We start from the raw sequence: 22,009 nt of genomic DNA on the forward strand, positions 1-22,009 counted from the left end.
GTCCTGGAAGGGAGAGAGAGTGACGCTGACGTCACCAGGACGCGACGCAAGGTCCTCGTCCGGAGCAGCACCAGTGGAGCCGCAGCCTACAGAAGAGGATCGTCGGAAGGTAGGCCACACTTAACTAGGGGGGAGGAAGATGACGGACACGGAGGGACCCTCTACCACCAGCGCGGCCACTGCCGCAGTAATGCCGTTCACAATGCCTTACATCCCCGGAGCGGCCTGGCTGCCCCAGTACTCAGGGGAGTCGCATACCCTAAGCGACTTTAAAGAGAGACTGTACAGCCTATTTAAAGTATACCCCCTGACGGAGGGACAGAAAGTGAGCATATTGATAGGCCAGTTAACCGGCGCAGCCCAGCGTGAAGTAAAGTCCTGGTCAGTCCGGGACAAGGAGACCGTAAAAGAGATCTTGGCCCGTCTGAAGGACACTTTTGACACCCGCACCTCAGCCGAGATCAAAATGAGATTTTATGGGTGCAAGCAGCGGGCCCAAGACAGTATAAGAGACTATGCTTTGAGTTTGCAAGAGGCCCTGGGAGCCATCAAACAGGCAGACCCTGACAGTGTGCAGAATGCAGATGAACTGTTAACTGAGCAATTCATTGAGGGTTTGCTGTCCAACGCCCACTGAACCCAGTTACGTGCAATGGCCTTGCAGAACCCTGGTTTAGACATTGCAAAGTTCAAAGACAGGGCCATCCGGGTGCTCCGAGAACCGGCACCGGGTAGCGCTGTAACCCACCGGCGCCCTGCTATTACCTATCATCAGGAGGCGGTGCCCTTGTCTACAGAGTCTGTAGGAGCTGGTGAACAGGCTTTGGACAACAACCCGGCTACAGACCTGCACTATCAGGTCCAAGAGCTGACTAAAAGCGTAGCCGCGCTAACCAGAACTGTGCAGTCTTTACAGGTCTCTCCTCCAGGAAAGATCCAGCTGGCATTCGGACCGGAGGACGTCCCGTGGCTCCGACAGAGGAGGATCCCATCGTCCAGAGGAAGACCCAGCGACAGATACAACGAGGACGGACAACCCATCTGCCGCCGCTGCAATCAACCCGGACATATGGCAAGGTACTGTCATTTAAACGGGCACAACCTGGGGCAGAGGGCCAACTCCCAGGTGTAAGATCATCAGGCCCCTCAAACTGGCCTGATAAATATTTAGGGGGACGTCCAGTCTTGCCTGTGGTACTGGATGGCATTCCAATGAGTGCCCTACTAGACACCGGGTCACAGGTAACTACCATCCCTTATGTGCTCTTTAAGCGGTACTGGAATGACTCGGACATAACCCGCTACCCAGATGACGACCTGAGTATCATCGCTTGCAATGGTCAGCCCGTGCCGCAGGTGGGATTCAAAGAGGTGACCATTAAAGTCGAACTGGCGGCACAAGGACTGATTATTGTGGACATTGACCGTCATGAGAGTCACCCTAAAATAACCTTGGGAACTAATGTGATTGAAAATTGTCTTGCAGAGATAATTCTCATTTTACAGCAGGTTGCCAAGAACGCCAGTTCCAGCAAGCAGCATGTTCTCCAAAAAGAGATCCGGGCACTGATGAAACGGCAACAAGTGGAACTATCTGGTGGTGAGATTGGTAGCGTGAGAATGTGTGACCCGTTCCCTATTGCCATGCCCCCGAAAAGTGAGATGATGATCTGGTGCCGGGCAGCTATTGGTCTAAGAGGTAGAGACTACCAAGCAATGGTGGAACCTGTTTACTCAGACAGTAGGCCCACCATTTTGACAGCACGGGGGGTGGTCGATGTACGCCATGGGAGGGTACCTGTCCGCATCACAAATATCGGGGAGAGAGAAGTATACCTGCCCCGGTATGCCACGCTAGCCAAATTGTTCACCATAAACCAAAATTCAGTAAGGGCCGTGGAACCCTTGCCTCCATCTCAACCAGAGGAAGGTAACGGCTCTAAGAAACAAATGGAGGACTGGAGTCATCAACTGCATTTGGGTACTGACTCCACTCCCTCACACCAAAAACAGGGAGTCTACCGGGTGGTTCAGGAGTACGAAAGAGTCTTTAGTAAACACCCGCTAGACTTCGGGCGAGTAAAGGGGGTAGAACATCACATCCCCACAGGAGACCATCCACCCATAAAGGAAAGATACCGACCTGTACCCCCTGCACACTATCAGCATGCAAAGGGGATGTTGCGGGATATGAAGGAGGCTGGGGTAATCAGGGACAGCTGTAGCCCCTGGGCAGCTCCACTAGTTCTAGTGAAAAAGAAGGACAACACAATGAGAATGTGTGTAGACTACAGAAAGGTCAACCGTATCACACACAAAGATGCGTACCCGTTACCTAGAATAGAAGAATCTTTAGCTGCATTAAAATCTGCTAACTTCTTCTCCACTTTGGATCTTACTAGCGGGTACTGGCAGGTTCCTGTAGCAGAGGCAGACAAGGAGAAGACCGCATTCACCACCCCGATGGGTCTCAACGAATTCAACTGTATGCCGTTTGGGCTCTGCAACGCACCAGGAACCTTCCAGCGGTTGATTGAATGCTGTCTGGGACACCGGAATTTCGAGACGGTCCTGTTATACCTGGACGATGTCATAGTTTATTCCAAAACCTACAAGCACCATCTGAAACACCTGGCAGAAGTGTTTGACGCCCTGGCAAGCTACGGCCTAAAGGTGTAACCCTCCAAGTGTCACCTGCTGAAACCAAAGGTGCAGTACCTGGGACACGTGGTGAGTGCTGACGGAGTGGCTCCCGACCCCGATAAGATCACCGTGATTAAAGACTGGCCAAGACCCTCCAGCATAAAGGAAGTGCGGCAGTTCCTCGGGTTGGTAGGCTACTACCGAAGATTCATTCCCGGTTTCACCAAAATGGCAGCTCCTATGCAGGACCTCCTGATAGGTCAATCCAGGAAGGCCAAAAACCAGAAGCCGCCCTTCAGGTGGGAAAAGCTGGAAGAGGAGTCCTTCCGCCAGCTGAAGATGGCCCTCACGGGGGATGAAATCCTGGGGTACCCTGACTACGGCCAGCCCTTTATCCTCCACACGGATGCGAGCAACATCGGGCTAGGAGCCGTACTGTCCCAGATCCAGCAGGGGAAAGAATTGGTAATCGCTTACGCCAGCCGAAAACTACGGCCCACGGAGAGAAACCCTGAGAATTATAGCTCATTCAAGCTAGAGTTCCTGGCAGTGGTGTGGGCAGTGACCGAACGTTTCAAGCATTACCTTGCCTCTTCCAAGTTCACCGTGTACACGGATAACAACCCGTTGACACACCTGGACACTGCATGACTTGGTGCCCTGGAGCAGAGATGGATGGCCCGCCTGACCAACTATGAATTCACCATCAAATACCGGGCGGCACGCTCAAATGCCAACGCGGATGCCCTGTCCAGAATGCCAAACTTGCCGGACGTAGGGGAAGATCCAGAAGAACTGGAAGAAGTCGAGCTCCTTGCGTTCCACCGTCATGGGATTACCCCTATTCCCACCGTGTAAGGGACAGGCGCTCTGCTACGTTCAATCACTTACCCCACTACAGCTGGGCGGAGACACAAGACAGTGATCCCGCAGTCCGTCTGGTGAAGGAAATGCTGACACATGCTGATGCCCGTCTTGACCCAGACGCTCCGGAGGAGACCAAGCAACTGTGGAAGGAGAAAAGTAAACTGTTTCTTTACAAGGAGAATCTGTGCCGGAGAATGGTCAACTCTAGGACACATGAGCTGACCTGGCAGGTAGTGGTCCCAAGACGAGACGCGGCTATGGTTCTGGAGGCATACCACGACGGAGCAGGACTCTTCGGATGGAAGAAGCTGGAGTTCTTGTTGCGTGGACGGTTCTACTGGGTAGGCATGAGAGGAGCCATCGAGAGGTGGTGCAGAGACTGTGGCCCGTGCAGCCTAAGAAGAAGAAACCGTGCCAGCCAGAAGACTCCCCTGCAGCCCATCATCACCAGGCAGCCACTGGAACTGGTAGCCCTGGACCATGTGAAACTGGCTCCAAGCAAATCTGGGTACGTCTACGCCCTCACCATTGTAGATCACTACTCCCGGTTTCTGGTGGTGGTCCCTGTCAAGGACGTAACGGCTCAAACAGCAGCTAGAGCCTTCCAGCAGTACTTCTGCCGTCCACACGGGTATCCGGAGCAAGTGTTGACTGACCAAGGGCCAGCCTTCGAAGCGGAGGTCTTCCAAGAGTTCTGCAATCTGTATGGCTGCAGGAAGATAAGAACAACGCCCTATCACCCTCAGACCAACGGACTATGTGAGAAAATGAACCAAGTGGTGATAGACTTGCTAAAAACGTTGCCCCTGGAAGAATGCAGTCTGTGGCCTGAAAAACTGCCTGATCTGGTGGACTTGTATAATCACATCCCCGTAGGTTCCACCAACTGTACCCCGGCTTACCTAATGAGAGCAAGACCTGGTAAGCTGCCTATTGACCTGGATATGGGAGTCCTGACACCTGAGGACACCTCGCCAGAAGCAGACTGGGATACAGAACGGCAGCAGCAGTATCGGAAAGTACAGGAGAGTGTCGAGCGAAGTCTGTCTCAAGCCAGAGAAAGGCAAGAGAAGACTTATAGCCAGCATGCTCCCGCTGTTCCCCTGGTACCTGGAGAGCAGGTCTTGAAGAGAAAGAGGCGGCTCCACAAGTTGGACGACCAGTGGGAGAAGGACCCGTACACAGTACTGCCCTCAAGCCATGATAATCCAAAAGTCTGCATAATCAGTAAGGATGGAGGAGAGACCACAGCCATTGTCTCCAGAGACCACCTGAAAAAGTGTCCCAAGCAGCTGCAAAGCCCTGACGAAGATCAAGAGAACCTTCAACCCGCAGAGGAAAGGGAAGAAATGATCAGTACCGTACTCGGAGACTTTCCCCGGTCCTGGACTCAAATCAACAACGCAGACGTGGTACCCGTCCTCACCTTTCTCCAGCCAGCCCCTCGAGGGCCTACAGAAGAACAGGGAGTGTCAGAAGAGCAGCCGGCCCAGGAGGCAGAAGAATCCATACAAGCAGCCCAGGAGAATCAACCCTCTGCTAGTAGTGAGCCTGCCGTGCCCCTAGTAAGCCAAAGAGTACGCAGAAAGCTGCCAGACCTACCCGCAACACCTCCTACACCCTGTAGTGCAGAGCCAGATAGTGGGTTACGTAGGTCCACCAGGAGCACTAGAGGACAGATGCCCGCTCGATGAAGAATTTAAACTATTATGTGAATTTACCTATAAACTGCAAATGTTGAAAATGGTTTATGTTTGTTGCCTGTTTATTAATTATGTTCCTATTGTTACCCTTCAGGTTTATTTGGACTGACAGGTTATGGAAGCTGAATAACCGGAACTACATTGTAAATAGTTGCACTTTGTTCCTCTTGCGAAGACGGCCACGGAAGAAAAACCTGTCTGGCGTGGTCCCGTGTGGTCCAAAGTAGTTCGCTTCGCCTTGCAGCCACGCCCAGGGCCAACGTTTGGGGTTTGCTTTGGACAGGTCCCCTACTCTGCTTAAAAACTTCACCTTGGGTGATATGGACACCCGGTTACGGAAGCGCCGTGACCTTAAAGACAAAATGTCCTTGTACATATGTTGTGCTATTGTTATACCATACCCTGTATTTGTGTTTTCTTAAAAATGTGCTTAGTCCCGGAGTACTAAAATTCACTAGGGGGGAATGTGGCACCCCAGGGGTCTGGCTACCACAGTAATAGAAATATTACGTCTGAGAGCAAGTGGGAGGTTTACTGGTCAGGAGCCCTTAAACATGCAACATCTCCTGTCCCAGACCAGATAGGGGAGGAACCTGCCCTATATAAACTGGATCTAGGGCAGGGTTAGTTCAGTCAGAGCCTGGAGTTTGTTCCAGACACAGGGAAAGTAACAGCGAGGAGCTCTGTAGGAGCAGGAGCTGAAGACCAGGGACTTGAGCTAAGCGGAGTTCTTCCTGGCAGAAGACGCTAAGAACTGGACACAGGAGTCCGAGGCTGTGGGGACTTATATATACCCAGCAGCAGAAACCCGCCGGCAGGGGATTTCAGGTCCTCTGGCCATAGAAGCCTGGAGTCTCAGTCACGAGCAAGGGACCAGCACTGCCATCGAGGAGCGGGGGCTATCAGAAGGCCCCAAGTCATCAGCCATACGGGTGGGTGAGCACCACACGGTACACTCAGGGACGTGGGCTACTTCCACTCGCTTACAGCAAGGTAGCCAGGAAGAGTGCAGTCAGACGGGGAGGCCTACAACTCCACCTGGTCAGGGGAACTCCTGTTTGCTCACAGACTGACCAGGCCCCTTATGCTAGCCAGTACTCCCGGGAGGGTCTGCCTTATTATCACCAGTAAAGACCCTGAACTGAACCGCAAAGACTCTGAGTCGTTCCTACTGCGCCTGTGCACCATCACTCCCATCATCCACATTCCCTGCCCTGAGGCTATACTCTTCCCGTGGGGAGTTATCCCATCCTTTGCTGCGCACACCACACCAGCCTCAGCGGACTGCCTCACGGGATCTGGTCGCCGCCACGGAGACTACAACCCCCAGAGACCCGGCTCCGGGTCACCCACACATATGCACACACGGCCCAGGGGGCGCGTCAAATCCATGCCGGTTACATGGATTTATATAGTGTGACCAAGTTGACAATCACTTTCCAAGTGATGCTAAAATCGCTTGGAAAGCGCTTGACAACCCGCATGCAGAAATGCATGTGAAGAACGCTTCACATCCGCATGTCCTTGACAGGAAAAACGCATGTACAATCCGCATGTACAATCCGCATGCGTTTTTTTTCTGCCAGGGAGATGCAGAAACGCTCAGGAAAAATTCAGAGCATTTCTGCATCGTGGGCACATAGCCTAACCGTATTGGATTGGTCATCATACTTTCCAATTAAACGTGTAATAGAGTCAGACTCCATTTTTGTTTTGGAATTAAAAGGGATGATCTATCGGCACCCAATGCATGCCTGTCCCCACCGGATATCCTTGGTTCAGGAATCTTCTTTTTAGGTCTGCCGACTGATTGTTAAATTCAGCCAGGGAGGAGCAGTTTCGCCTTAACCTCAAGAATTGCCCCTTTCGAATCCCCTTAGGGTGATGGCTCTCCCATTTCAGCAAGCTGTTAGTTGCCGTGGGCTTCCGAAATATGGAAGTCCTGAGAGAGCCATCATCCCCCTTAGATAAAAGGACATCCAAAAAGGCAATCTCCTCCTTCCCTATTTCAAATGTGAAAGACAGGCCTAGGCTGTTGGTATTTAGATGTTCCATAAAGGATTCAAATGACCCTCGGTTACCTGCCTACTGGACAAGGATGTCATCAAAATAGCGACCCCAGAAAATAATCCTAGGGCACCAGACGACATCCTCATCCCTGAACACCACAGTGTCCTCCAACCAGGAGCAAATTGACATATGTGGGAGCACAAGGGCTTTCCATCACCGTGCCCCTGAGCAGATGGTAATATTTGCAGTTAAAAATAAAGTGACTGTGCTGAAGAACAAACTTAAGTAATTCCTGGAGTTTGATTTTCTGCTCCCAAAATATCCTGTAATAGCCACGTTTTATGCACTTCCAAAGATTCATAAGGGCATCAATCCCCTAAAAGGATGACCACTCGTCTCAGGGGTTGATGCCCTGTGGACTTAGATAGGCTATTGAGATTCTTTGTTACGGCTCTCCCTTCATATCTCAGAGATACAACAGATCTCTTAAACAAATTGGAAGACATACCCATCAATGTTTTCTGGAAAGAAGGGTTTTTCTTGGCTTCTGTTGTCTAGAAGGATGTTTAATTTTTCCCAGTCTTATTTTTCTGGTTTGTAGTAAAATCTATGTACAGCTGTGCAGATAAGAAGCAGCATGAAGTACCTACAATTCACAGCTCTTCTCTCCAGGATCACTGTGACTCCTCACACGTTTACTAAGGTGGTGTCTTCAAAACTGTTACTCACCCCGCAAACTTCTCTGACATCATCACCCTAGGTCTTTTAAAGCCAGATGCTAAGGAATGAAGTAGCATGAGGGTCAGATCAAAATCGTCAATTCAAGTCTATGGTTTCGTGAAAAATCGGAATGCACTCATATGACATCCAAGTGTGATCCAATTTTCATGGACTCTCAGAAAGGAGAAAGTGGAGAAACTTTTTTTTTTTTTCTCTACATATGAGTAAAACTGATGACACTCAGACCACACTTTGATCAAAGTCTGATCAAAATAATTGGTCCGTATTTCTTGTATCTGAAAAAAGCAAACGACTGAATGAGGCCTTAAAGCAGGGATGTCAAACTCAAACACACAGAGGGTCCAAATGCAAAACTTGGAGAAAGTTGCGAGCCAACCATTATACAGTATAATGGGCCCCACATAGTCCTCCATACAGAATAATGGCTCCACATAGTCCTCCATACAGAATAATGGGCCCCACATAGTCCTCCATACAGTATAATGGGCCCACATAGTTCTCCATACAGAATAATAGGCCCCACATAGTCCTCCATACAGTATAATGGCCCCACATAGTCCTACATACAGTATAATGGGCCCACATAGTCCACCATATAGAATAATGGGCCCCACATAGTCCTCCATACAGAATAATGGGCCCTACATAATCCTCCATACAGTATAATCGGCCCCATATAATCCTCCATACAGTATTATGGGCCCCATATAGTCCTCTATACAGAATAAGGGGCCCCATGTAGGCCTCCATACAGTATTATGGGCCCCACATAGTCCTCCATACAGAATAATGGGCCCCACATAGGGGTGGTGATTCTGGTGTTGCGGGCCAAATAAAACCACCCTGAGGACCAGATTTGGCATGTGTGCCTTTGAGGGAACATGCCATGTAAAAAATGCTATTAACCTGCAGATATGGGGTTTATCTGCAGGTTAATAACATTCTTAAGCTTCCCGGCACCCGCACAGAGAGCCTCGCTGCTGGCAGAAAATTAACTTTATTCCTCCCAGCAGCCTCCGGCTTTTAGTCATAGGGGTAGTCCAACTCAGACCATAGTGAGTGATGGCTTTAACCATGTCTCTGGCAGTGACTGATAGCCATGGTTTCAGTTGCCGCTCACTATGTACTAAACAGTAACGGACCAGCGCCGGCCCACCCCTATAACTGAAAGCCAGAGGCTGCTGGGATTCTGATCCAGTCAGTTGATCAGGAAGAAAAAATGTCCTCTTTTTCAGCCCTGGGAGTTGACAAAGAGGAATGCGGTTACAACAATAAGTGACAACCGAAAACATGTTAAGTAGGTTATTAGGATGAGTGTAAGGGGAAAATAAGGTTGGTGGGAGGAATTTTAGACAATTTTTACATAGATTGATGAACACCCAGATCTTTAGAATTTCTCCTGTAACCTTTTCCAGCTTCATTCGTCACTGGACCACTTCTGAGTTGTTTCGTTGAGGCATGATTCACACTAATTTTCCTTTAGTAGATCAAATTTGTCAAAACACTTTTCCCCCCTGCACTATGGATGTTTACTCATTGTATCATTAATAGACAGGAAAGATAAAACTGTGTTAGGCTGGGTGCCCACGTAGCGTTTTTCAAGCGTTTATGCTGCGGAATTTCCGCAGCGGAAACGCTTGTGAAACGCTAGGTAATCCGCACCCCATGGTCCCCAAGGGGATTCCGCATGTTCTATGCACATGCTGCCGATTTTTCCGCAGCGTTTATGCAGCGTACAAAAATCCGCAGCATGTCATTTAATTTTGCGGAAGCGCAGCGGAACTCCCGCCATTGACTTGCATTGAAACGCATAGAAAAAGCGACTGTACATTTGTACAAGCGGCTTCTATGCGTCTCTATGTGCGGATGGTACCCAGTTCTGGAGGAGAGGAAACTCTCATCCAGACCTGGGTACCATTGTACCTGTAAAAAAAGAATAAAATAACAAATAAAGTTTATACTCACCTTTCCGAAGCCTTTACTCTGAATGTCGGCATCGCTTGAGGACCTGCGGTGACGTCACAGTCATGTGACCGCAGGCCCTTCACCGCTCTGTCTTGCAATATGCCGGCAGCCGGGAACCAGACAGGAACGAGCGCTGCTGCCACGCCGGGGCCTCGGGGGTGAGTATAGCTTTATTTGTTTTAATTTTTACGGTTCACACTGTATAAATCCATGCTGTTTGCATGGATTTATACAGTGTGACCTAGTTGTCAAGCACTTTCCAAGTGATGCTATCGCCTGGAAAGCGCTTGTCAAACTGCATGCGGAAACGCATGTGAATCTGCATGTGGATCCGCATGTATTCTGCAGGAAAAACGCATGCACAATCTGCATGCGTTTTTTCTGCCAGGGAGATGCAGAAATGCTGCAGAAATTTTCTGCTTCATTTCTGCATCGTGGGCACATAGCCTTATTAGCGGTTTTGCTGCGATTCAGTGCAAGTCAATGGGTGCAAATTTGCGGCAAAAACACCCGAACAATGGTCATGCCGCATTTTTTTCCGCAATGGTAGCGGAAATTTCCGCATCATGTGCACAGCACATCCGGATTACCATTGCTATACCTGGCAGACCTATTAACAAGCGTTTTCGCATCAAACACGCTTCGTGTGCACATAGTGTTTGTCTAGAACTTTGACTTAAATAATAATCAGATCACAATATTAGTAATCCATACAGAAATACAAGTATTTAAATGGGTTAACACACTCCTGCATGGGCAACGTAAGCTCTGCCCACATGAGCAGTGAACGCTTCTTTTTGGGGTGGCGCAGTGAGTATTCTCCTGGAGCTGCTTATGCAGAGTAGGTCATCAGCTATTGCATAAGGCAGTGATATAAATAACCAAGCTCAGCGTAATGAAGAGAGCTACGTCATTTCAGAAGCGGCCTTTGCAGAACGCAGCAGCTGATGACAAACTCGTCTGGACTGCTGCACTCTGCATAAGCATCAACCAAGATGACAGAAGATGAGGAGCCAATGAATGAAGACTGTATAGAATCAAGTGCTGTGGACATAATTCAGCACTGTCTTCATTCACTTTTAAGAGCTGCTTTTAAAATGTTACTCCTTTTCTAACCATATCTAGGGATTTCTTTAGGGTTAGGTTTAGGGCTATGGTTAGGTTTAGGGTTAGACTTACTTTTCAGGTTAGGCTTAGGGTAATAGAATTGATACATAAAGTATGTAATAAGAAAAAAACCTTAAAAGCAAGGTATAAAATAACGTAGAGCTTTTTATGTTTAAAATGTTAGCAAAAAGCAGAAGAAAATAGTAGATCAAGGATCAAACTATTATTAGAACAGTATTTTCCTCAAATTTTCATAAATGTCCTTGGGGGATAAGGGGCTCAAAATTGGACGAGTGCAAGGTATTCAGGCAGCGCTAACAGTTCTCGGGTGCAAAATACTTACCTTGCCCTGGCGCTGACAACACACGCTACGCCAAGACCAGAGCTTGTGTATTGTGGCAGGTGAAAGTGTGGGTCTGTGCTCCCCATTTGGTTTGCTGCGGCTACTAGGAGGCAAGAGATGTAGTCTTTACCTAACTGACATATGGAAGGCAATGAAGCGCCAACAGTGTCGCCCGAGGTTAGGGGTTCCCCTTTATCCCATACTGTACATAATTTGGGAGACCTGTACCACTTTGTATGATGTTATAGCTATATGTCTTTCTATGGGGTGGTTGAACATGTATAAACTACACAGTAAGAGTTTTGTACCCCACAAAGTTACATTGCGCCGCCTCTCTCGTAATTCGGCACCATAACCTGTGTAACTTTCTGTTCAGGTGAGAGCTGCTGGCATTACTATTTTCTAGGGTGCGCTGTGGCTGGCACCAGTACACCACTGACTTCCCCGCTGGCACCTTCCTCTTACCTGCTTCCCTTTCACCCTACAACGACATCTCCTCTGTTTGGGCACAGTGATGCTGTCTGCCAGCTGCTGGTGAAATGTCTCCATCTCCAAGGTGATGTATTCCTGCAAGGGGCTCTGCAGCAGCAGCAGGCAGTGCCCAGCCTTCATCCAGTTCTTGTACTCCCCGCAGTTGAGCCTGGCATGCAACCCGTACAGTGCCATGTTACCTGTGCACTCCTGTAATGATGAACTAACTGACTGACTCCAGAGTAGTGATGTGATGACTCCTCCCCAGAGAACTGGGTACAGTAGCAGAGCAGCCTCCATGTGTAATCTGAGAGGAATGTATACAATGTAATACTCCCGTCTGACCACCAGGTGGCAGCACTGGCACGTTCCATGTGATCTCAGTGTCCAGCTCTGCCGCACTCAGCAAAGGCTCCTCCTCCACAGAATGACAGCAGAAGCAGAATACAGGAAGCCTGGTGGGACACAGAGGAATGTACAGCTGCCTGTATACAGCAAAGGACCCCATCCACAGGCTGTACACCTGCACTAGTGCCTGAGCAACATGGAAGACCATCAGCACAAGGCAGAGGTAATGTACCCTGCACAGGATGCCTGGCATCAGCACAATAGGGCATCACATGGTGGCCCAGATATTACCAGAACATTACACTCCCTCTATTACTGCAATATATATATATATTATTGTTTTATCACACTTCCTAATGGCAGCTCGAAAGACTCTGTATAACAACTCTGGGCATCCAAGCTATTCCTGTATGAAGAGGGAGCTCTGATGTGTTGCGGGGGAGCTCTGATGTGTTATGGGGGGACTCTGATGTGTTATGGGGGACTGATGTGTTGTGGGGGAGCTGTGATGTGTTACGGGGGAGCTCTGATGTGTTTCGGGGGATCTCTGATGTATTACAGGGGAGCTCTGATGTGTTTCGGGGGAGCTCTGATGTATTACAGGGGAGCTCTAATGTGTTGTGGGGGAACTCTGATGTGTTACATGGGAGCTCTGATGTGTTACGGGGAGCTCTGATGTATTATGGGGGAGCTCTGATGTGTTTCGGGGGATCTCTGATGTATTACGGGGGAGCTCTGATGTGTTTCGGGAGAGCTCTGATGTGTTATGGGGGAGCTCTGATGTGTTACGGGGGAGCTCTGATTTATTATGGGGGAACTCTGATGTGTTTTGTTATCTTTGCTAAGAGGTTACTTTTAGCACTATATATACGGTCTGGATGATCCAAACCACTACTCACAATTCCTCCTGTATAAGCTTCTGTGTTCGTATTGTGTCGCCACGCTGTGCTGTCAGGGTGGGCAGAGTGAGGATGTCTATATGGGCTGATCCATATACAATAGCCCCCTGTCCTAGAGGAGCTGTCACATCTCCAGACATGTCCGCTGTAGTAAATACTTGCATTCCCCCAGCGATTAGTTTTGGAGCATATTTTTTTAGGAATGTGTATTGTGCTTGTGTAGTCATTTTAGCTTCAGATTAAGACCCTTGTCAGGGATTGGATAAATGCAGATATGTAACAAGGGTAGCGATCAATGCAGTCAGCTCTTCTTGAACCCGCACCATCTATAACTACATCCACTGGAGTTTTGCTTCCTAGCTTCGTTAAAGGATTAATCTAGTTTGGTGAAATTATCACCTGTCTATAGGATAAGTGATAACTTTTAAATAGGTGGAGGTTTGGATGCTGGGAACCCCACCAATGGCCAGAACTGGGCACTTCCCCATGCACTCGGCTTTCTCATGCACTTCCTTAGAGTATGAATGGAGCAGCAGTTGAGTATGGTCACCTCCGCTCCATTCTAATGGGGATAAAGTGCCCCGTCCTGGCGATCGGTGGGGTCACAGAAGTCGGCCGACCACTAATCTAAAGGGTATCACCTATCCGTTATGTATTGTTCATCTGTTATTTCTCTTGAATTTATGAATGAATTGTCAACTGGGTTTTACTATACCCGTTGTCAAAAGGAGTGTGTCCTTTTGAGCAGTGTCAGAGTGTATATGGACACGCCCCCAACTAGTCACACCCAGTTGTCAATTTATCTATTCGGAGGTATAACAAAGAATGGCACTATTCCGACTTCGAAAATTGTTAATTGATGACGAAAAGTATTTATGAAACTAGATGTCAGGAGAGCAAGAAGTTCCTCTTCAGATATTAGGGTGACGTTTATGATACAATAGTACAATCTCTTGTAAGAAAGTGTCCAAAGAGTCTTTACATGTAGTAACTTCAATATCATGACAGCGTAGAAAACGGAGTTGCAGTTATCATTGTGGACGTTGCATAACAACTCCCCTAATGATTCTAAGACTGTGATACATAGCAATTTGCTAGTTCTAGTCCTATTCCTCCCTGAAGAGGTAATTTGCATATTTAATTTCCCAGAGGAGCATTGCATGGCGAATAAGCCTTTTTATATTGGCATGCCAGGGCTGGTTTGTCACTCTCCACAAGGAGAAACGTTACCCCTTAGACCTCAGTCCAGAGCCTCTCACCTAGCCAGATCAGATCTCATACTTTGCACTGATGAGGAGCAATATCCTGAAACACTGTGTCTGCAAATTGAGATTCTGATTTGACTTTTATCCTAAGTCATATCACAAGGCTCTTAAAAGGGTCAGTAGTGACTTGTAGGATTGCTGCTTCCAATAGGTGGCGCTATAGGATTCAAGTCCTCTTCCTCTTTGAAGAGGTAATTTGCATATTTAATTTCCCAGAGGAGCATTGCATGGTGAATAAGCCTCCTTACATTGGCATGCCAGGGTTGGTATGTCACTCTCCATAAGAAGAAATGTTACCCGTTTGAGTTTTATAAAATACATAAGAAGTGTGTTAAGGAGCTATAATTATAATTTATTTTTCTGATTAAATAGCTCATTTTAACCAAGCAATCCTAAAATAAACATTTTGTTTGCTCCAGGGCTTTTGCATGACCATCATGTAAAAATACTTGCAAAGACTAAATGTCCCAGTCTTTTTATTTAGAAGATGTTTACTCATTAGAGCTCATTTACATTGGCACAGTACATTTGCATATTTTATTGTGAATTTATAAGTCCCGATTTATCAAGATCAGCATTGTTCATGCTGGTCTTGATGAGGGGATGTGCTTGAGTCAGACGCTCCTGATTCGTTAAAAGGTGCACGCCTCTTAAAGAATCAGGAGCGTCTGAAAACTGGTGTGCACCTCACCAATAACCTTACTTCACTTTGGGGCTGGAGTAAGATTTGTAGCATAACAAACCTCCTTCAATCATGAACTTAATCAAACGTGAGTCTCCACGCCACAGTCCTGCACCAGCGCCAACCACTTTGTAGGAGCTGGGCAAAAAAGTTGCGAGAACTCCAAAAGGTGCACAATTTTTGTGCAGTCCCACACTGCGCCAAAACATTGCAACTTTTCAAAGCTTTGTACGCCAGAAAGGAATCGGGCTCATAGTCTTAGTTTTATTCCATGAAGCCATACACACAACCATTTATTTACAATCAATATGGAATACTCATGGAACACTGGATCCTTATTTTTACTTCAATCAGAGTCTACTGAATCAGTAAGAAATATGAGGCTGTTACTGATGCACTGTGTTTCTCCGAAAATAAGTCCTACCTCGAAAATAAGTCCTAGCTTTATTTTACAGGATTTTTGAAGGAAGCTTGAAATATAAGCCCTTCTCCAAAAATAAGCCCTAATTACAGTCAGGGCCAGTGTTAGAGAAACTGAAGAGGAGACAGGCTGTGGTATGCAGGGTCAGAGTTAGGGTTAAGGGGGAGAAACCTGGGCAATTTCTCAGGGCCCCCATTCTCTTAGGGGACCCCAATATTTATTTTCTGAGGTTAAGGCACCAAAGGGCTTTTAACTGCAGGGGTCTAGAGGAACTGAAGAGGAGACGGGCCGGTATGTACTGTATGTGCAGTGTGTGTGTGTGTATGTGCAATGTGTGTGTATAAAAGTGTATGTGCAGTCTGTGTGTATACATGTGTATGTGCAGTGTGTGTGTGTATGTATGTGGAGTGTGTGATTAAATCATGATATTTTAATTAATATTGATTTTTTCTTTGTTCAAGAATAAATGTGTATTGTTGTTCATGGAAAAAAATAAGACGTCCCCTGAAAATAAGCCCTAACCCATCTTTCAGAGCAAAAATAGTATAAGACTCTGTCTTATTTTTTGGGAAAACACAGTAGGCATCATAGTTCGGCAGGCTAAGCAAACATAAGATCCTTTGCAATATATCTTGTTAGTGAAATAGGCTTCTTTCTCCACCTATGAGCCACTTCTCCTTTTGTCTTATGAAGCCATCATTTACTCAGAAAGGTAGCAAAAATCTATCTTGCTTGCTTAAGGCAAGATGGACTGCCGGCTCACTGAGGGGTCAATTTATAGCTCACATTTGAAGCATTTGGAGAGGTTGGTGAAAGAGGAGGGAGATTTGGAGAGAGGGAGGCAGAGACATGCTCTGATGGTACTGTTGCTTTCTAGTAATTGTGTCTGATGTATACCCATAATGGGGACTTATATATTCCCCCCCTGGTTTCCCTTAAACAAACATAGGTCTGCATGTTACACAATTTGTTATGTCACACATTACCGAACTACTGCGAATAGCAGTGACTGGCAGTGTGAACATATGGGAAACTCATTATGACATGTCATCTAACTTTTCCATTCCCCAAGTAAGCACTCCACTTTTTATTATTACAGATAACCTTCAACGGAGATGAAGCAAGCAGTATTGTCAAAGAGGTAAATCTGTTTTGCATGCATTGTAAGTGGTCATAATGTAGAATTCATAAATGCTTTACTTGAAAATTGCTTTCTACTATGCATGACATTTTTACTCCTTCCACTGAAGGACTTGGTGTGGAAGGTTTTAGAAACCTTAATGACTGCTGTCTGATGATCATTGGGTTTCATCCTGATGGAACAACCACCTCTACCTTTTACTCTGTTCATGGACTCTGCAGTAAAGAAGTCTCTATAGACATAAACTACAGTAATAACATAACTTTGGTGTTAAAATGAAATCAAGGGAGACATATGCGAGAGGATGGGTGGCAATTTCTAATATCTAATTTATCTGCAAAATTTTTTATTCCCTTTAGCTCCTAAATCTGCATAAATAAAATGAATAGGGTGGAATAGTTTGAGTAAAATGGCAAAATAAAATGATTTCTACACATAGAAAGGATCAAAAGGATCACCATATAATGAATATACAGTGCCTACAAGTAGTATTCAACCCCCTGCAGATTTAGCTGGTTTGATAAGATGCAAATAAGTTAGAGCCTTCAAGCTGCAAACGAGAGTAGGTTTTATGAACAGAAGCATAAATCTTACAAACCAAAAAGTTATGTTGCTCAGTTGAATTTTATTAAATTTTAAACATAAAAGTGTGGGTCAATTATTATACAACCCCTATGTTTAATATTTTGTGGAATAACCCTTGTTTGCAATTACAGCTAATAATCGTCTTTTATAAGACCTGATCAGGCCGGCACAGGTCTGTGGAGTTATCTTGGCCCACTCCTCCATGCAGATCTTCTCCAAGTTATCTAGGTTCTTTGGATGTCTCATGTGGACTTTCTTCTTGAGCTCCTTCCACAAGTTTTCAATTGGGTTAAGGTCAGGAGACTGACTAGGCCACTCCAACACCTTGACTTTTTCCCTCTTGAACCAGGCCTTGGTTTTCTTGGCTGTGTGCTTTGGGTCGTTGTCTTGTTGGAAGATGAAATTACGACCCATCTTAAGATCCTTGATGGAGGAGCGGAGGTTCTTGGCCAAAATCTCCAGGTAGGCCGTGCTATCCATCTTCCCATGGATGCGGACCAGATGGCCAGGCCCCTTGGCAGAGAAACAGCCCCACAGCATGATGCTGCCACCACCATGCTTGACTGTAGGGATGGTATTCTTGGGGTCGTATGCAGTGCCATCCAGTCTCCAAACGTCACGTGTGTGGTTGGCACCAAAGATCTCGATCTTGGTCTCATCAGACCATAGAACCTTGAACCAGTCTGTCTCAGAGTCCTCCAAGTGATCATGAGCAAACTGTAGACGAGCCTTGACATGACGCTTTGAAAGTAAAGGTACCTTACGGGCTCGTCTGGAACGGAGACCATTGCGGTGGAGTACGTTACTTATGGTATTGACTGAAACCAATGTCCCCACTGCCATGAGATCATCCCGGAGCGCCTTCCTTGTTGTCCTTGGGTTAGCCTTGACTCTTCGGACAAGCCTGGCCTCGGCACGGGAGGACACTTTCAAAGGCTGTCCAGGCCGTGGAAGGCTAACAGTAGTTCCATAAGCCTTCCACTTACGGATGATGCTCCCAACAGTGGAGACAGGTAGGCCCAACTCCTTGGAAAGGGTTTTGTACCCCTTGCCAGCCTTGTGACCCTCCACGATCTTGTCTCTGATGGCCTTGGAATGCTCCTTTGTCTTTCCCATGTTGACCATGTCTGAGTGCTGTTCACAAGTTTGGGGAGGGTCTTAAATAGTCAGAAAAGGCTGGCAAAAGAGATCTTTAATCCACACATGTGAAGCTCATTATTCTTGGTGCCTGAACTACTTCTTAATACTTTTGGGGGACCAAACAGAATTCTTGTGGTTTGAGGGGTTGAATAATAAATGACACTCTGAATTAACTTTTAACGTTTTTAAAAAAAAACAAAAAAAAAAACAAAAACAAAATTTGCTGCAGTGCATTTCCCTCTTCCAGGCTGATCTACAGTACAAATGTCACAATGCCAAGTTAATTCCGCATGTGTCAACCAGCTAAATCTGCAGGGGGTTGAATACTACTTGTAGGCACTGTATATACTCATAGCTTTTACGCCAGTGTTCTGGCGTAAAAAGCTTTGAAAAGTCAAATAACTTTGGTGCAACTGGAGGCTGCTCTAAAATTGTGCGACTTTTGGCGTTTTCATCCCATGAGGACAAGGCGTGGCAACCGCTGCTTGTCAAATTCATGACAAGCAGCGGTGGTCACTACTCCACAAATCTTACTCAGCATGGACTGGAGTAGGATTTATGGCAAGACACACACTGAGGTGCACGCCACTTATCCGGCGAATATGCCTTCTCATGAACCAGGAGTGTCTGACTCCAGCCCATCTTCTCATCAAGACCGGCATGAACAATAATGAATCAGGCCCATAGTCTTTCTCATCAGTCACTCAGAAATACGGCTAAAATCTGTCTTTTGCAAGAAAAGATGGGCTGTTTGCACACTAAGGGTCTGATTATGGCTGCCTATTAATGTCAATAGAAAGGGGCTGGAGGAGTAGAGTGTGAGAGAGAGAGAGACACATATAGACAGTGCTGCTGCTTTCTACTAAGTGTTTTATCTCACCTAGTGCTGGATTCACAGCTACACTGCTTAAAGATGTTGTATGTCCACCATACTGCTGCTTCTGAACATGTGCTACATATAGACAGAAGAGCAGGAATCTCTCCTGTCTCTGTTCACTGAGCTGTCGGAGACATCAGAGCTCCTTGTCTGAACTACTAGATGAGAAGCTACTGAAAATTAGAGATGGAGGCATCAGCGGAGAAAACTGGTGAAAAATGCAGGATACAAGTCATATAATGGCCAGAAATACTGTTATTCCTCAGGTAAATATGCACAACAGCCTAATTTAAAAAATCAACTTAAACAATAGATGGAGTTTTAAAAAACTTAACACAGTTTAAAAAAAATCAGCAGCAACTGCTGAAGACGTGTAACGGATTTTCACATCTGCAGCATGCCCTATGTATGGCGGAAATGCGGATTTTACTCCAGATTCCATTTATTGCAAAAATCAACAGTGAAGTTCTCAAGTTACACATGCGTATTTCATTATGTGTTTTGGTGCCGATTTTTAGGACCATTTCACTTCCTAATTTTTATGTGGGCACAAACCCTTAGAGTCAGTTAATGCCATTGGTTTGTTTTCTAAGTGGGGTGACAGAAGTTTGTTTTTGGGTGCAAGATGGATATTTTGCAAGCAGAATAGTATTGTGGTGCATTTTTTGTAATTATTTGGGTCGGTTATTGTGATTTTGAAAATTATGAAATAGATTTGCAAAGCAAAAAGCTGCAGAATTGCTGAACATCTTGTGCTAGAAATATGGGGTAGGTATACTGTATGGTGTGGACCTATTATTTTTTAAGACACTTTACTTGTCTCTTAACTATTTTGAAAAATGTCTAGAAATTGGCCATGGCTAAGAGTTGTAAAACTTGGCAGGTTTATGAAGGCCATCCCTCCTACGAGGTGGCACAGGGAAAAGTGTCAGTCATGTAAAGCAAGTTGTGCCACATTTATCATACATTGTTTGCATAGTGATAAATCTAGCACAGTTTCGACTAGTCTAAATCTGAATCAGTTTTAAATGGAATCGGTCAGAAGGTTTTTGCTTTGTAATCCAAGAGAAGCATGATGTAGGGAAAGAGTCTGATTCCAGAGATATATCACTTATTAGACTGCTTGGTGCAGTTTTGATTCACAGTTTTCTCCAAGGCTGTGGAGTCAGAGTTGTGGAGTCAGTGTCCAGGTGTCCATTTTGGTGGAGATGGAGTCGGTATAAAATGGACTGACTCCGACTCCTAAAATATATAATAATTTTGTACAGTAGTTGCAGTATGTGCTGAATATATTTTCATAAGAATTTGGGAAAGTTATGAAATGTCCTATAATTGTCTGTTCTGTTCCTGAGCTAAGGATCTCGGCTTTTAGTTGGGATGAATCTGTGCTGCACTTTATGTACATGCTCAGTAGTGAGGCCGGGCTGTGGAGTTGGAGTCTGAAGTCAGGGAAATTTAGGTGTCGGAGGTTTGGCTTACCGACTCCATAGCCCGGGTTTTCTCTGCTGCAGATCTACTATTTGTAACCCCGCCAACATCACTGATTTACTGCTTGCTGTGTACACTGTGCATATGCAGAAAGCTGCCAATCAGTGGTGGGGGTATGGTTATACAGAGCAGGAGGACTGGGAAGCACAAGATGCCTTTTCCTATAGTGATAATCTCCTGCTAATAAAACACTTATTTTATTTTATCGAAACAATAATATATAGCACAGTAAATGACACATCACTTTAACATCATCTACTTTCAGATTACATAGCAAAAACCTGCTGGCAGATTCCCTTTAATTAATCTAACAGCATAAGTGATTTGTGCATGTACATGCCTAAAATTCCCTCTGTATTAAGATTTAGCAGAAATACATCATTCATAAGCTACAATGAGTGTCACAAGAACAGCTTGCTAAAAGGTTGCAATATAGTGACCTCTGGTACACACCTACCAAGTTTATTGCATCTAACATGACTTGGGGAAATAGACATATGATGGAAGGTTTTACCATGTAGAATATTAATGGCAGTGGTACTAATAGTTGAACACTGTCCCGTGGGACTGAAAATGTACGGCTTACTTTACATTGCAGCAGCTACCTATATATAACACTTAATTTAAAGACAATCTTTTGGGAAATAAAACATAAACGAGGTTTAAATGGCTTAGAGTGGTTTCCCAGGTTACCCTTTTTTATGCCTATGGACTTCCTCTAAGTGAAAAATAACAAACTTCAGTGACGCCTCTGCTGCCGTTCATTTTTTTGCTGACAAGCTGCAGTGGTGACGTCAGTGGTTGTGCTCAAATCCTGAAGACATACATTTCTAGATAAATAGTAGTGGTAATCCAGCACTCAAGATTACCGTATATCCAATACTAATTCTTCTTTATTAGTAAAACATGGTTACACAAAAAAGGTTAAAAACAGAGGGAAACCCTGGAGTGGCGAGCTGACCAACTTTTCTCCTTTTCAGTATATTTTATTAGACATTCATTTTAGGGATATTTTTTATAATTCAACACCACATCTTTAGGCCAAAATGGGGAATTTTTTTTCTAGGTGATGTAAAATATCTAGTTTGAAAAAAATACATGCCCTGGAGAAATAGCAATACGTCTTATGAGGTCATTTTGACCATCGCAAACAGCTTGTCCCACGTAAGATTTCAAGAAATCACATATTTCTACATACATATATTTTTTAAAATTTATGGAAGATTTCAGTAAAAAACAGAAAAATCTAAAGCAAAAATAAATCTATACACATAGGATATTACCATGTGGGGTCTTCTTTCCAAGATGGGGTC

At 45.7% G+C, this 22,009-nt stretch overlaps 1 protein-coding gene and 1 pseudogene across 1 annotated transcript in view; one reads left to right on the forward strand and one right to left on the reverse strand.

The window, feature by feature from the left end:
- Positions 1 to 12,157, reverse strand: part of LOC141247717 (uncharacterized protein CXorf38 homolog) — a 34,083-nt pseudogene extending 21,926 nt beyond the window's left edge.
- A 74-nt stretch (positions 12,158 to 12,231) lies between these two features.
- DYNLT3 (dynein light chain Tctex-type 3) overlaps positions 12,232 to 22,009 on the forward strand; it is a 59,568-nt gene continuing 49,790 nt past the window's right edge. The window contains exons 1-2 of the mRNA XM_073667305.1: positions 12,232 to 12,421; positions 16,565 to 16,606. Of these exons, the coding sequence (XP_073523406.1) occupies positions 12,395 to 12,421; positions 16,565 to 16,606 (69 nt within the window). The 5' untranslated portion in view covers positions 12,232 to 12,394. The remainder of the gene's footprint in view (positions 12,422 to 16,564; positions 16,607 to 22,009) is intronic.

Source organism: Phyllobates terribilis, unplaced genomic scaffold (genome assembly GCF_046119375.1).
Source record: "Phyllobates terribilis strain yellow unplaced genomic scaffold, ASM4611937v1 Scaffold_2__4_contigs__length_985480577, whole genome shotgun sequence".
In the NCBI taxonomy this organism is placed as follows: domain Eukaryota; kingdom Metazoa; phylum Chordata; class Amphibia; order Anura; family Dendrobatidae; genus Phyllobates; species Phyllobates terribilis.